This window comes from Malus sylvestris, chromosome 15 (assembly GCF_916048215.2).
Source record: "Malus sylvestris chromosome 15, drMalSylv7.2, whole genome shotgun sequence".
In the NCBI taxonomy this organism is placed as follows: domain Eukaryota; kingdom Viridiplantae; phylum Streptophyta; class Magnoliopsida; order Rosales; family Rosaceae; genus Malus; species Malus sylvestris.
In genome coordinates this window covers 23,795,442-23,811,630 of record NC_062274.1, presented here as the reverse complement: position 1 = coordinate 23,811,630, position 16,189 = coordinate 23,795,442, and the positions used below count along the sequence as shown (strand labels likewise).

Here is a 16,189-nt window from a genome sequence, read left to right as displayed (position 1 = left end):
GAACGATGAGAAAATATCATTCTAGAAGAATGATAAGAAAAGACCGTTCCAGAAGAACAAAGAGAATTTGTCATATTTTGATTCACGAATCAATCAATATGAAAATGAAGTAAGAATAATTGAATGATGCAACGAAAGTGTGATGAAATCATATATACTTGCTGCAAATGTGCCTATAAGAATTGATGTCCCTGTTGGACAACATAATATGGCAGTAAATGATTTATGTGTTGCACGCCTAAAGCGTGGCAAGCCCTTATAATCAAAAGGTTCATTCATTCGAAAGAAGAAGAATATGACACTACTAAACTATTGCATTCCCGAAGCATAACTGTTGCATGCCAGAAGTATGACAGTCGCCGCATGGATATACGTCTCAGAAAGGACAATCCACGGACATGGGAATGTTGATGTCTCATGCATGGAGCATGATAGACATATAGGTTCCAATGACTCAACTCCCGGAAATGGAGATTAAAATCCAAGCTCTATAACGCTCTAGAAGAGGTTATGATCCGCATTCTCTAAATTACGACTATCCTGGAAGAGATAGTGTAATGCCCTTGAAGAGGCAATGGATATCCAAAGAAATAAAAAGCTTTTATGCATGCGCATACACATGAGAATATGGGATCACGGATTAATGATAACCAATGGTAATTTTGGTTTTTATAAGTAGCTACTAAATTCATCAATGAGTTGTGTTGATATTGAGTCTCGTTCTTTTTCGTCAAACAAATTATTGGCAAAAAATAGAGAAAGGCAATTCCATTACAATTTTGTAAGAACGTGGAAAACTGGATCCATATATATTTGAATAGCTAAAATATGTTGAACCAATGAGGTTACATATAGGAATTTGTAATACAATGAAATACACTTACATGATATGACACAAGATTACTAATTATACTCTTGTAAACGAGTTCATATGAATGGAGAATTATATACGAAGGGTTGTGAGTCGCTCACATCATATCTCTATAAGTAAATCCCTCAAGTATACATGGGAGCAAATTGCTCTGTATAAATTCCAAAGGAAAATGTGTCATGAAGTGTAGAAAATCCCTGAAGGATTCAAATTGCTTGAAGTAAGCCCCCGAAGGGTAAAACATAAATTATGTACTCAATACCAATGGATGGTATAAATTGCCTTAGTGAGTAATATCATTATGATATTGTTGCAACATACTAAAATCTTTTGCAAGAGTCAATGACATTAAATTAGAACTCCTGAAGAGTTGATGATATTAAATTGAGACTCCTGAAGAGTCAAGAAAGATTATAAAGTGTTAAGAGAAATATGGTCTCGAGCTACAGATCGAACAATCTACCAACACAAATCTTATCCATGATGTCTATGATATTAAAAGAACCATATGGATTGAAGATTATGAGTTGAATACTCAAATGATGTAAACACTAAGAAAGATCATTTATCATCGTGAGGGTAAAGATAAATTAATGTTTGGTCCAGAAGTACCATATCTTAGTGAAGTATATGCTTTATTATATATGGCACAATACACTGAATGAAATAAAGCTTATCTATTAATATCTTCGAGAAATTACAGATATGTGCATACACATGAGTTAAAACAAACAAACAGGATGTAGCCTTCACAAAGGTTGCTCATGTAAAGCCTCAGTACTCGGAAGTACCCCATAATGAGGAGGCACTGGAGATTGATCATGTGGCATCCTAGTACTCAGCAAAACACCAAAAGGGGAAGGCATCAGTTGCTTTCGAAATCTAGCAACGAACCTTTAGTGATCACTTTGAGTCCGACTTTCGGATTCCTGCAGCTGGTCGAGCTTTCTTTTCATGCTCATAGAGTAATTATTTGCAAGCACGTGTAACACTTTATTCTCGTGCTTGAGCCATCTGATCTCTTGTTTAAGACTTGTCACCTCAGCCATCAATGATTCAACTTGGCGAATTTGAGCAAGTAGGCATTAGCCCATATTGGAAACAGAGCCAGCACACTGAACATTGAGAGCCAAGGAGTCTTGAACGGCCAACTCGTCAGACCGTTTTGAAAGGATTCTGTTATCCTTTGGAGTGAGAAGATTCCTAGCTACCACAGTAGCGGTTATGTTATTCTTCATCATAGAGTTCCCAACTGTAAGAAGACCATTAGAAGATAAGAAGGACGGACGCCAAAGTTGAAAACGCGTAATCTAATTATACCACAGTTGCTGACAAGAGTACAGGCACATCACCACTACTTGCTATTGAAAAATCTCTATATACGTCGACCTTCGTTCTCCATAACAAGGTAGACCTGCAAAACTCCTAACTCTTCCTCATCTCCGAAAATGCATCTTCAACAAAGCATCTTGAAATACTTAGTTTTCTTCATCTCCGAGAATACCTCTTCAAAACAAGTCATGCCAGAGCAAGAGTACCTCATATCATCAGGGATGAGAATAAGAGTATCTCATATCATGCAATCTCCCTGTCTTTTCCTTTGTCTTTGTTCTTACCTGCAAAGACAAGGATAAAGAAAGCAATATGTCGGAACCTCCACTCCAACTCCCGGTAAGGAACTGACTGCTTGGAACCTTTCCTGATTGCTTACCTAGTTTTGCTCTCGAGTAGCCATCTTCAACTGTTGTTGGAGCTAGGTCTCCAGTCACCAAGAAGTAATGAACCATCCAAATGCAAGGGTTGCATTCCATTCCTGCATCAGAAGGCAAATACTGCAGGAGAATATGCCACACATGCATGAGGGAAAACTAGGGAAAATACTACTTAAGCAAGGGGAACAAGTAAGGCAAGTGAAAATGATACATTGAAGTATGTGGAGACAAGCGCAACAAACACGTGCTGATTCATCCCCTACAAAGCCGAAGATCATTTGCCACGTGAAGCTTCTCACAGTACAACTTCATTCAAGATCAAGTTTCGAAGGTCCTTGAAGAAATCACAAGTTTGATTCAAGATCAAGTGTCCATCACCCTTCAATTAAATTTAGCTCCAGATAAAAGAAGTAAATTCAGACCTTTAAAGGAAGTCTAGCAGAAGGCCCTCTAACCCAGTTCAAGAACAAGTCTGTGGAAAGTGAACAACAAGTAAAGCACATCTTTTGGCAACTCTTCTTACTAAGAGACTGAAGCAGAATGATCAATGATCAGCCTAAATGATTTGAAATCAGGGAGAGATACTCATCAGGGGGAGCATTCAAAATAGATCAAGATTTTAAAGAGTTAATCGAAGACTTGTGGCCATCCAAGGAGGAATGTTGTGAATAATATATAGATGACCCATATGAATAGTTTGTTACTATTTATGCACAATATTTTCACTATTCATTTGTGGAAAATTTGTAAAGTGAATATTGTTCTCTTTTGTTTATAAAATGAATAAGAGGTGAAGAAGGTTGAGAGACTCACGGTAGAGAGAGAGGAAAGAAGAGGAAGAGAGAAAAAGAGAGAGATAGGAAGGAAGAAAGGATGGGAGAAAAAAAAAGGAAGAGAGAAAATAGAGGAAGGGAAGAGGAGATAATAAAGAAAGTTATCTTTGTACTCCTATTATTCCAAATTATAATGAAAACACCACTGCTGCCCCGAGGACGTACTATAGTCACACTGACTATAGAGGAACCTCGTAAATTTTGTGTCTTGTTTCATTTATTCCACTGCACCCACCGTCGATTTTACAACAGAAATTTCATTATAAAACTTGCTAAGATGTGATTTTCTCCATCAGATGACAACCAAATGCCAAAACTACAACACCATTAGTATTCAACGCGGTGGCTAAATTAAAAAGTTAAAAAAAAAAAAATAAATTATAAAAAAATGAATGAGAAATTGCATTGCAATGTCAGAATCAAAATTAAAAAACAAAACAAGAAAACAGACACTGCATTATAATGTCTGAATCCAAATATAAAAAACAAAAATAGTAAACGAACAGCATGTTGCAGTGTTTGAATCCAAATGCAAAAGTTAGGAGTCGCACGAGGTGTTAAGTATAGAAGGCGTATGAGTGATGAAAAAAAAATAGACCTAGAAAACGAACACTACAACGCAACGTCTCAATCCAATAAAACCAGAAGCAGAAAAGATACATTGCATTCAAGTGTCTGAATCCGTATTGACTTATTCCAAAATATAAAACATATGAAAAAAGAGTGTCATTTAAAGTGGGTGTCAGCTGTAATGGCAGATTTTGTAATTTATGTTTATCTTAAATACATTTAAGTATCACAATACATGATTGACTTATTTATAATTAACATAATATTCATGATATATTATTAATATTGTAACTTGTTATTGATTTTATACAACAAGAGACTTAAGACGATTTGACATTAAAGTTCTTTATAACAAACAATAGATTAACTACACTAAATTTGCAAAAACCACGAAAAAGAGATACGAACTTAAGTGCAAAGGCTGGAGCACACGAAAAAGAGATACGAACTTAACCGCTGTGTCCTTATATTTTCTCATTCCTCGAGCACGCTGCTTACACGATCCTCACGAGAAGAATTGATATCCCAACAAAAACATGGACAATGTCACAATACAAGATACAAGTACATAATGGTAAAAATTGTAGAACAATGGGGGTCATATCAACTTGATCACTCATGAGTTTGGGTAATCGAGTGTGTTCATTTGACACCACAAGTAAACAATGTCTCTCGCAATAATGAAGGATTTGACTCTGCAATTTTCTGGTCAACACATTTACGAAAAAATGGAAGCTAAATTCTACCCCAAATTTTAGGGTGAGCCGGACGGATGTTCTAACCTCACGTTACAACATCACAAAACAGCGAGGGCCTGTCAGCTTCCAACAGGAGAAGACAATTGCAGCAAGGAGCCGAGTCTGCAGATGACATGCCGGAGCAGTATTTCAAACGAAATTTTTATTCTCTCTTGGGACATGGATTCAGTGAAAATTATCGACATCCATGAACTCCACAGCAAAGGAAGCCACACGCAAGTCGCACATTGAGCAAAGAGAACAATTGTCGACACTTAAAATACACATAATTGGCTGCTTTCCTCCAGATTTCATGACCCTGAAACAGCTGTAGCTAACGGCGGCCACCAGTTCGACTTTTTGGCCGTGCTGATTTCTGCAATTGTTAGAATACAGAGAAGAAAGATATTCAGCAGATGTATACTGCAGCATCAAGTAAACTATATTACTAGAGATGGAAAATTAATTCCATCTGCAGTATAGAGCTATTGTACACGAACATAATAACTAAAAACTTAATTAGCATTAGCTTCGTAACTTCGAAGCTCATGTTTGTTTAGGGAGCAAATTTTGAGTTACATCAAATGCAACGTGTCTGAACTCAGAGAGCTGAAAGAAAATTCACTCACCGTTGAAGTAAAGCTAGAATTCAGCCCTGATCCAGCACTACCTGTAAAGTGATAAAAGCATTGGTCAATCAAGCCTAAATTGGGACAAAAGATTCGCAAATGTGCCAACAACTATTACCAGCAGAGTTAACTAAGTTACATCAAGATACAAGATGTACAATTTTACATATTTACAACACTGTAGAATCTTTTATGGTAAACAAAATTGTATAATTGTAGAATCTTTTATGGTAAATGAAATTGTATAATTGTGTATGGTGAATTATATCAAAGTTTTCATGGTTACGTTGTACATGATATTTAAAAACAACTCACCTACGTCTATGTTATGTGAACGAGAACAAGTCCAAATAAAGTATAGGTACCAATCGGAAGAATTCCTCAGTCTGTATAAACTACTGGGCAAACAACTGACTCTCCCAAACTGTATAGCTCAAAACAGAGCACACAGTTGAGAACTATATGGTGGCCACTAATAAATTTACAATAACGAACCAAGGAGATACATGCTGTCTTGGACACTGCTTATACATAATGCAATTTCAACTACTAATCCCATACAAAATGCTCCTTGGTAAGTTTTGACCTCCGCGTACAAAAATAGAACCATGACAATCTTGGGAACAATGTAAAATCATAAATTTTTATACCAAAGGACTTCTGCATGCATTCGTTCTAGCATACACTATCATAAAGAGAGATTTCCCTTTAACGTATTCAATGCCTCAAAACCATCTTTCTGTTCTCAAATTAGAAAATTATAAGGAATAATATTTTTTTTTTTCATTAAATGTAGAAGTCCTGAAGTAGGTTTAAGAAGAATCAGAAGAAACCTGAAGTAAATAATGAACTTCCAAGAGGAGTAGTAGAACCGAAGCCTGGAGTAGGATTGGAAAACAGAGAGGGAGTTGAAGCAGGTCCAAACGCTGATGAAGAACTAAACAGTGATGCCTGAGGTGTAGCAGATGGTGTTGAAAAAAGAGAAGGTGCGGGACCCGAAGTGGGTGGTGTAGCAAACAGAGAGGAAGACATGGAAGTAGATGGAGCAGAAGGGGTACTGAAAAGTCCACTCCCAGATGAAGCTGTAATGGTAGCTGCAGATGTCTGTGGGGCAGTTGATGTCCCAGGAGTTCCTGAACTGGCAAACAACCCAGCAACTTGTGTTGATGGTTGCGAAGTTGCAGGTAAATGCAAAGTTGGATGCACCCTCTTAGCAGCAGCTTCTTGCCTAGCAGTTTCCCGCCGATCAGCCTCGAGAAATGGATCATTCCCATCCCCTTGGCGGCGCTGGTTAACAAGATAAGCTGTTTTCATGGACACAACGTATTGATGAATACTCTCCACCTAAAAAACACATCATATCATTGATTAGTATTCATACGTGCAGGTTTTAGCTGATAAAATCCATAATGAAGTACATTTTACTGCATAACTGTATGAATAATGTTAACTAAACAAAATATCATTCATTTTGTTCACCTTAGCTGCCACGTGAACAAAAAAATCATGCACATTTTTCATAACTTTTGGAAGAGACTGCAACAACGAGGATCTATCATTGGCAGAGGTCCTCTCTGAGTCCAGAAGCAGCTGCTCTAATTCTTCAATCCACTGGCGACACTCAACAAGATACTTCTCGAATCTTGCAATTGTTTGCTGTAGGAAGGGAGATGGTTTCCTTGGAATCCCATTGTAAAAATCAAAAACTGGCACTATAGAAGTAGCTGTTGGTTGACTACTTGAACCTAGTGGTACAGTTGCTCCAGGAGCTTGTGATGGGGCAGTAGCATTTGAAGTACCTCCTGCATTTGGATGAAGAAACCTTGGGCGTAGAATCATGAAAGAACGAACAGCAACCTCGCTGTTCCGCAACATATCTTTCACAATAGCCATCAGCTCGTGCAGAACAGCTTTCTGTCGGTCCATGGAAGTACCAATACCCCCAAGTTCCTGTAAAGATAACATAAGAATTTGAAAATCCTGTACCGGCGAATTTTGATAGCACCTGTTGTCATTACGAGGACTCTAAATGTTCTTGCAGAAGTCACAAAGCAATCATAATTTGAGCCCCGCAGTATATAGTGTAGTATATAAACAAGAGTACTAAATCCACTAAAACTAAAGCAGTTTGCTTGCAGTGACCAACTCATAATAACAAGATTGCAACCAGAGAAAAAACAAACAGTAATCGCTATTAGAAAATTTGATCAGTTCAAGAAACAAACCTGGAGAATATGACTTGCGTCATGCTCAAAAGCATCATTCGAAATTGATGAATCGTAGAGGCGACTACATTGATCCAGCCATTGGCTTTCATCCCTATATCCCAGTATCCGTTCCCTGCAAGCAACAAATAGTTATCTCAGCTGATAATTGTAAGAGTAAGAAAGAAAACCCAAGTTGTGAACTATACACTAAATCTTATGGAACTCAATACAAACTAAACCCAAGTTTTGAACTTAATTAAAACCCAACAAATATAGTGAAAAAAATAATTCGCTTTTCGGAATCTAATGCCGCAATTTTGCTTAATACTACTTGACACAACAAAAAAGACTCAAAATTTCACTTTCTTTCCCTGCATTTTCTCAGCAACCAATCAAGCCAAACACCCCAAAAAAATCACAATGGCGAATCAAGAAAAAGGCTAAAAATTTATTCACAGAAATTCAGAATACGTACTCAATTTGCAGAAGAACTTTCTGGGAATCCGGATGGAGATCCGCCCACTTGGTACCATAACTCGCCGGAGTCTTTTCGTTCGTAAACAAGTACAATTGCTGCTGCTGCTGCTGTTGTTGCTGCTGCTGAAATTGAGGCTGTTGAAACAGTGGCTGCTGCTGAAATTGCGGCTGTGGGAACAGCGGCGGCTGCTGCTGCGGTAGTTGTTGGGAGAAAAAGGAGCTGCTTTGCTGAAAAGGCTGCGAGGCCTGTTGAGTTTGAAACAGCGATTGCTGCTGCTGTTGTTGGGGCTGCGGCGTGGAGAATAATGACGAGAACGCCATTGCTGTGGGTTTTGTGGGCCGTTTTGGAATTGGGGGTCGTAAAATTGGGGAAGACGAAGAGACCCGTTTCAAAACCCTAGAGAGGGAAAAAGATCAAGTGCAAAAAGACCCGCCCTTTGTGCAGTGTTGGACTTGGAGTGAAAAATTGAATGAAATCTTATTTTTGCATCCGATTTTTCTCGTGACAACTTATAAATAATGTTTTTTTTAATAGAAAAATGAATATATTAAAGAGAATAACTTCTTACATAGCCAGTGCCATTACAATCGAAAAGAAATGCCATATTAGCTTCCATTGGGAGACAAGCATTACAAATACACAGATCTTTTCTCTTAAGCCCTACAGATGCAATTGCATCCGTAACAAAATTTGTTTTCCTAAAGATATGCCTCCACTTTATATCATGAAAATTTGTAACGCACCACCTAATGTCTTCAATTATGGATCTTAGGTTCCGAGGCACATCACAAGCATCACGAACCGCATCAATGACAAGTTTGGAATCACCCTCCACAACCACGTATTTCAAATTCCTCCTCCTAGCCCAGATCAATGCTTCCCGTAAAGCAAGAGCCTCGACAACATTAATGGTAACAAAGCCTAGGTTCAAAGCTCCCGCGAGGATAGGTTTGCTATCCCAGTTTCTAACAACAAAACCTCCGACAGCCACAGAGTTTGAAACCAAGCCATCAAAGTTAATTTTAATGTAAGGAGAAGTTGGGCATTGCCACTTAATCAAGTTTTCTTCTGCAACTGCTCCTGCTTCCTCTAAGTGACTCGAATTCTCCTTGAAATAATCATTAACCATAGTCATGGCTCGAGTAAAAAACCTGTAATGAAAGGGTTTCTTATTTTTTAAAATACTTGCCTTTCTATCATTCCAAATTTGCCAGCAAATTACTAAAGCTTTGCTTAAACTACTCACTATATTCCTATCGCGGTGTGGCAAGCCACCCAACCATTCACTCACCTTGAGGTTACTGTCCATATTTGAAAATAAATTATCATTTGAGCAGTTCCAGACCTGTTTAGCATATGAACAATGGAGAAAAAGGTGATCCTAATCCTCGTCATGGCTGTTACACAACGGATATTGGTTATTTAAGTTTGTTAAAAACTTGCTAAGTCTCTTTTTAGTTTGTAATTTACCCTTAACAAGACTCCAGGCGAACAACTTAATTTTTTTGCGATACTACTTCCTTCCATATCATATTCAAAATATTTTGCGATGAAGAGGAACCCAAGTCCTCCATTTGAAGCCAAGTTGCATATTTAACCAAGAATTTGCCATTGTTACTTGGGCCCCAAACTACAGTGTCTATGGAGCCAGCGAGAGGGAGAGGAATGTAACAGATTTTGTTAACAATGTCACTATCTATTACATGACTTAGTTTGTTTCTATCCCACTGACCGTCAACGATAAACTCAGCAACCTTGCTATCCTACTGGATATGATGAGTTTGGTTTTCTAGTATGAGGTGAAAGAAGGGGTAAGGAAAAACCCAGTTGTGGGCCTAGAACAAAATGTCCCTGCCATCACCGACCACCCACCTCATACCCTTAGAGAGAATATCCCTAGATCTTATAATGCCTTTCCAAGCAGCCGAGTGGTTTTGCTTTGCTCTAGACTCCATAAAGGAATCAATTCTAAGATATTTCCTTCTAACTATATTAGCCCACCAGTTATCCTTATCAAACAAAACTTTCCACCCCAGCTTAGCAAGACAAGCCCTATTGAAATGTTCAATGTTTATGATACCTAAACCTCCAGCCTGTTTAGGCCTACAAACATTTTTCCAACTCACTGGATTACATTTATTAGCATTACCCCAGAAAAACTGTCTACAGTCTTCATTCAATTGACTAGTTAGTTTATGAGGACGCTTGAAGCAAGACATAATGTGATTAGGCACACCTGTAAAGTAAAAAGAAAAAATGTTTAGGAGGAAGAAGAAAAATGTTTTTCCTTAAAGAAAAATGAAAAATTAGATTGAAGTCACATGCGCGTAAAGTAAGAAGTAGTTATTTTAAAAGTGGAAATAGATCGTCAGTAAGTTTAATTAATATGTAACTAGTATTTGTCTGCACACTTTGTGTGTATAAACATATTTTTTTAGAAAATGAGAAAGAGAGAGAGAGATAACGTAGAGGAGTGGGAGGTTTTGTTTTTGGGTTTTTTATTTTTTATAAATATTGGAGGTATTTTAACATCACATATAGGTGAGCTTAATAAAAAATAGTAAAATTTGGACCTGTAAAATTACATTATTACCCTTTTGTGATAGAAGATTAATTTGTCTTTTCATCCTTTTTGGTTAATAAAGAATATTTTATTAATTAGTAGATATTACTATTTTATTCATGATTAGTAAGTAAATAATTAAACTGATAACGCGGTATACAGAGTACGCCTACATTGATGTGTGAATGTATTAATGATGTGGTCCAGGAGGTGGACACGAGAATTGACTTTGTACTTCGGCCTTTTTTGTGATGCAAAAGCAATGACATTCAACTTGAAATTCAAATACATCAGGACGTCTTGGATAATGCCAGAAGAAATCTTATTTTATACTATTGCACTATTAATAGAAAATGCGTATTTAATATGACGATGGGCAACCTCATTAGACTATCTCCAACCCTTGGTCTAAAAGCCAAATTTTTTAGCCCGGAAAATTTGGCTTTTAGCCCAGAAACATCTTCTCTGCTCCAACCCTTCTACCCTAAAATTTTAGCCCAAAATTATTAAAAAATGAACTTAGGCTAATTTTTTTTCTTAAATCAATTTAAAAAAAAAAAATATGTAGATTATTGTAAATTAATTTTATGAACATTTTAATCTAAAAAAATTTAAATTTCGATAAACATTTGGCATTTAGCCCGGGAGGAAAGCTGGGGAGTATTTGGCCCAGAAATAACATTTGACATTTAGCCTAAAATTTTAACATGGGTTGGAGAGTGTTTTGGGGGGGGGGGTAATTTGGCTTTTAGCCCAGGTTTGAAGATGATCTTAGAAATTGAGCAACATAAAATTCTTATTTGCAAGATTTTGTACTTCGGCCATTTTCTAGTTAACCAACAATATATGATTTCATAATTAACTTGGAGCTAATAACAATTAAATTAGGAAAAATTAGTATCTGGCTTCTAATTACTAATGTTCATTGGTTGAGACCTTATAAATTTTTAAATTTTGATCGAAGTTTCTAGCATTAATGTATTAATGATTTTACATGTCAATTACATAATTTTAAAATAAAAAATAGTAATTGATTAAGAGTTTTAATACTCAATCCATATTAAACTCCTAATTTATTTTCAATTCAAAAATTGCCAAAAAAGAAAAATTAGAATAAGTTTGTACACATTATTTTTTTGGTAAAAAGATTTCAATTTTTTAATTTTAAATGTACCCTTTCATATCATTTTCCAAATTTTTTTAATCATAAATGTACCCATTCTTAAATATACCAATTTGTTATATGTAAAATGTACCCCTTTTTTAAATATTAAATTAATTCACAATTTTCTAATCTATTTTTTAAATTATATGAGTACATTCTTTTTCGTTAATTTGAGAATGTATCCATGTCAAGTTTAATCGAAGAAACTTAATAATGGTATTAGGCCTTTTTTTTTGTGGTTTTGGAAAATGTACCCATGTTTATATACACACAATATATTGGACAGTAAAATTCATCCTTTAATATTTTTAATCTCACAAACTATGGGTTTATTTAAATCTCATTAATATAAATAACTACAAATTTCAAATTTTAATTTAAAAGTATAAAACCTACACAGAAAATATTATTATATTAATTTTAAGGATTACATTAATGTCGAAGACTTCAATAAAAAAATAAAAATCAAGATTTCAATCAAAGAACATTAATAATCAGGAACTGCATCCAAAGTCTCTCATTAAATTATATCAAGTTGTTCCATTTAACAATTCTTCTTCCTAAATGATACATTACCAACAAATATTACATCCCTAAATAAAAAGTCAAAAAACTGAAAAGAGTGTGGGGTTCGCAGAAATTTTCTCTACGTGAGTGAGAGCCCTTCTCTGGGAGTGAGAGTCTTTCTCTCTGTGAGTGAGAGCGGTAACAAAGCCTAGAGTTTTCCTTTTGTTGCCGACCCTAATTCCGATTAGGGTCGATGGCCTTTCCCTCTACGTCCTTTTTCTTTTCTTTTTTGTTGTTCTCCCCTGCTTTTCTTCCTGTTTTTTTCCATAGCCTTTTCACCTTCTTCTCTCTGTTTGCCTTTTCTGGCAACGTTGCTTGTGGTAATCCCACAGGCTTCTTTGATTTGGTGGTTGCGTTAGACGAGATGGTATCTGTTGGAAGACAGAATCCATTTTCTTTCCACCTCTGAGGTCCACTATTTTGTTTGTGTGGATATTGTATTTGAACGTCTAATTATGTAATTATGTTTTTGCTAATGTAGTAACCTCTAATGAAAAAATAAAAATAAAAATAAAAAATCAATATGGTAAACCTCAGTCGTATCAAGATTAAACAATCCCTAATGTTGATCACTTCCCTTAGGCTTGAGATCCTCCTTGAAGAAAGCAAAAATGGAAGCCTCCAATCCCTTTCCTGGTCTCTTTGGTGTCCCAACTTGTCTATGCTTTATCAGATTGCTAATATATGTCTTGAGCATTCTCAATATTTGTAGGCTCTTCTCCTTCTCCTTGTGAAAGCCAACATGTTTCACTAACGACAACCTCAACATTTTGTGCCCCTACTTTCTCATGTACCCTAATGCTCCACCTTGTACAATATATAACCTCTGTGGCATTCATCAATGCATAGTCTAACCCAATGTCTTGCGGGTGATTGGTAGGAAATATGGATATGCGTTGAAGAGAAAGAGGGGGAGGGGTGGGTGGGGTTTGCAAATGCTAGAGGAACCATTATTGAGGCTGCACCAGGATGCCATGTTCTGGCAGAAGCCGGATATATATGGTGATGCCAGTACATTTTGGAACAATGCAGTGGATAGAGGAATATCCGGGTTGGCCGGCTGCAATTAGGGCATCTCTGAGAGCATTTCCAATGAAGACCTTAAATGGAGTCCCTACAATCGTATAGCCCCCAAGTATAGGGACAAATGGCTTCCAATGGGCTAGAATTGAAGTTCTTAAAGTATCTCAATACATAAGGACTCGCCGGATACCTCAAAAGAATTCTCAAATATAAGGACTACATATAGGGACTCAAATAGTGGACTCCACATTAATTTTGAGTAGAAATGATGCTGCTCTTTATGTTTTTTTCCTTGTTTTTTTGAACCCACCCAAGTGGGACAACTTCTCATTTGCCTTTTGTTTCATAATTCTTGAAAAATCAAAGGTAGAGATAGTTTTTTATTTTTATTTTTATCAATGGTTACAATATTTCAATGAAATGAATAATAATTTTTTAATATTTTAGTCCCTATATTTAGGGATTATACTATAAGGAATTTTTATTGTAAACAATATTCTTTTAGGGACTCGAATATTCCTCTAAAACTCCAAAATGAGTCATCAAAGATGGTGGTGGAAGTCCCCAAATAGGGACTCCCATTGGAAATGCTCTAAGTTTTCGCATGGCAGGGACTACCATTTTCACATGGAACCATTTCATTGCCAACGGAAATACATCAAAGATTCACGGATGAAGCGAAGGGAATGACGTTGGTTTGGAGCCAAACGTTAGCATATGCTGGATCATTGGCTAGTGTTGGGACATCTGCGTTGAGCGTGCCTAAAATGACTTGTATTCCTGACCCTTTCAGTGCCTGCAGAACATCTTGTAAACAAACCTTTTGTTCACGTGCATCATTGAATTAGGTCGGCCTCCATATTGTGGTATATGTCTTGGACGGCTCCACAACTATGAACCGTGTGGGGTTGAAATACGTGAGTGCCCGCCCTTTCTTTTCAAGCAGGTTACTAAAAGATAAATTCTCTAAATGTTCCTGGGCTTACATAACTCGATCACCTTGTCCGGCGGGAAGGTTGTCAGCTTGTCTGCCATAGTTAACTCCAACTCCTTGAGCTCCTGCAACTTGACATTAAATCTGACATTGCTTTGTATACATAAATATATGCGTGTGAGTTTATGTGTGTATGTATATGTATATTATTTATATTGTTTTTACACGAAAAATTATATATAAGGAGGAAGTATTTACCAGCATAGCTCTGTAACTCAATGACAAGAAGCATAAAAGCTATTGCAAAGTAGAAGATGTAGTACTGCGTTTGGAGAAAAATAGGAGACCACCATCCACAATACTAAAACAACTAATACTTAGGCTTATTTTTAGTTATTCCTTGAAACTCGATTTTGATCTTATTTTGCCTCGTGTAATTTAGAAGTCACACTTTACTCTCTAAAATTCAAAATTTGTTCCACTTTGACTCATGGACTCTCTCTTCTCTTTGAAACTCAAACGTTGGCCCCAAGAACATATGTGCTAATGAATTTGAGTATAAATCTCCACTATGCATTAACATTTGACAATCAGAAAATGTTAAAGTGTAAAAGAAGAAATTAAGAATTGAAATTTTTTGGGTTGTTGTGCTTGATTTGCAAAGAAGAAAAAAATAAAAAAGAAATTGATTAGCCTAGTGCCCCCAAATCAAATCCACATAACGGAATTAACAGAATTAAGGGACTGTGGAGCAGCAGCTTAAAATGACGACTTTTGAGTTTCAAGGGGCATAAAAATCAAGTTCCAGGGGATGAAGTTGAGCGAATTTTGGATTTCATAGAATAAAGTTACGATTTTTGAGTTGCATAGGACAAAATGAACTTAAAATCGAGTTCTATGCGACGTAGCTAAAAATAAGCCTAATACTTAAGGAACGTATGAAACTTTGAGTTTTTTTTTAAATTATTTATAGGAAAATTATGCAATTTGTAAACAAAAAAACAGGAAACCATAATTAATTTGTTTCGTGGTGTGCAAATAAGATTTTAGATTGGAGTTAATTTATGCTAATCTTATATTAATCAATAATTGCACATTGGATTCGTGCATCGGAAGTCTAGAAGAATCCTATATCATTATTGTTTACTTATATTAATCAACGTACTCCAACGTTAAAAAGACACATATATGACCAACTCGCCTAATCGCCATGATTTCTCATCACGTCTACCAATTGCGTGAACTTTCTCAACATACTTCAGCACCAATATTCTTTCATTATTTTCTTAGGTAAGGTTCAGTTAAAGAAAGATGTTTAACATGGAAATAATCAATTGAAACTTACCACATATGCTAGTTGTTCCTTTGTATCACATTCATTTATCATTTGACATGGCAAGTAATGTGTATTTATCACGTCAATTAATGAATTATATTTCATTGGATGTTGAATGTATACATCACTTGCCACATAAAATGGTATTCCGACGTGGTTGACTACGTCATTCTAATATCCAGAGTTAGAGTTGCAGAGAGAAACTCCATTATGAAATCAAAGTGCGGAGCCAAAAAATTTCAATGGGGTTGACTACACTTTTTACCCGAGTGGGATTTGGCTTAGAATCTGTGCACTGAATACATTGGATATGTCATAAATAATTTAGTATCGAACTTGTCATTCAACCTATGTCAACCTATTGTTGATGATTCTTACTTCATTTGTTTAGTAAAATTGACATTTTTTCTTTCTTTCACCATTCTGATCATGCATGTGTGCTCGTTATTTAAGGCTTGTTTACTCATAGTAACGAGAATGAAAAGAAAGGGAACGAATTATCTTCATGACGTTCCTGTGTTTACTTGCATGTAAATTCATAACGGGGTTTTACCTTAAACCCAT

The 16,189-nt window shown here is 36.2% G+C and overlaps 2 protein-coding genes across 2 annotated transcripts; both read right to left on the bottom strand.

Moving 5' to 3' along the window:
• Positions 1–4,428: 4,428 nt before the first annotated feature.
• LOC126603461 (nuclear pore complex protein NUP58-like) lies at positions 4,429–8,537 on the bottom strand. The gene is made up of 6 exons (XM_050270311.1): positions 8,035–8,537; positions 7,578–7,692; positions 6,832–7,302; positions 6,186–6,696; positions 5,353–5,393; positions 4,429–5,099 (listed from the first exon to the last, which is right to left on the bottom strand). Exons 1-6 carry the CDS (start codon positions 8,355–8,357, stop codon positions 5,058–5,060), a joined length of 1,503 nt encoding a protein of 500 aa, XP_050126268.1. The 5' UTR covers positions 8,358–8,537; the 3' UTR covers positions 4,429–5,057.
• A 47-nt stretch (positions 8,538–8,584) lies between these two features.
• Positions 8,585–14,390, bottom strand: LOC126602836 (uncharacterized). Its single transcript, XM_050269683.1, has 2 exons — positions 14,355–14,390; positions 8,585–9,382 (listed from the first exon to the last, which is right to left on the bottom strand). The coding sequence occupies exons 1-2, from the start codon at positions 14,388–14,390 to the stop codon at positions 8,585–8,587; spliced, it is 834 nt and encodes a 277-aa protein (XP_050125640.1).
• Between the last annotated feature and the right edge of the window lie 1,799 nt (positions 14,391–16,189).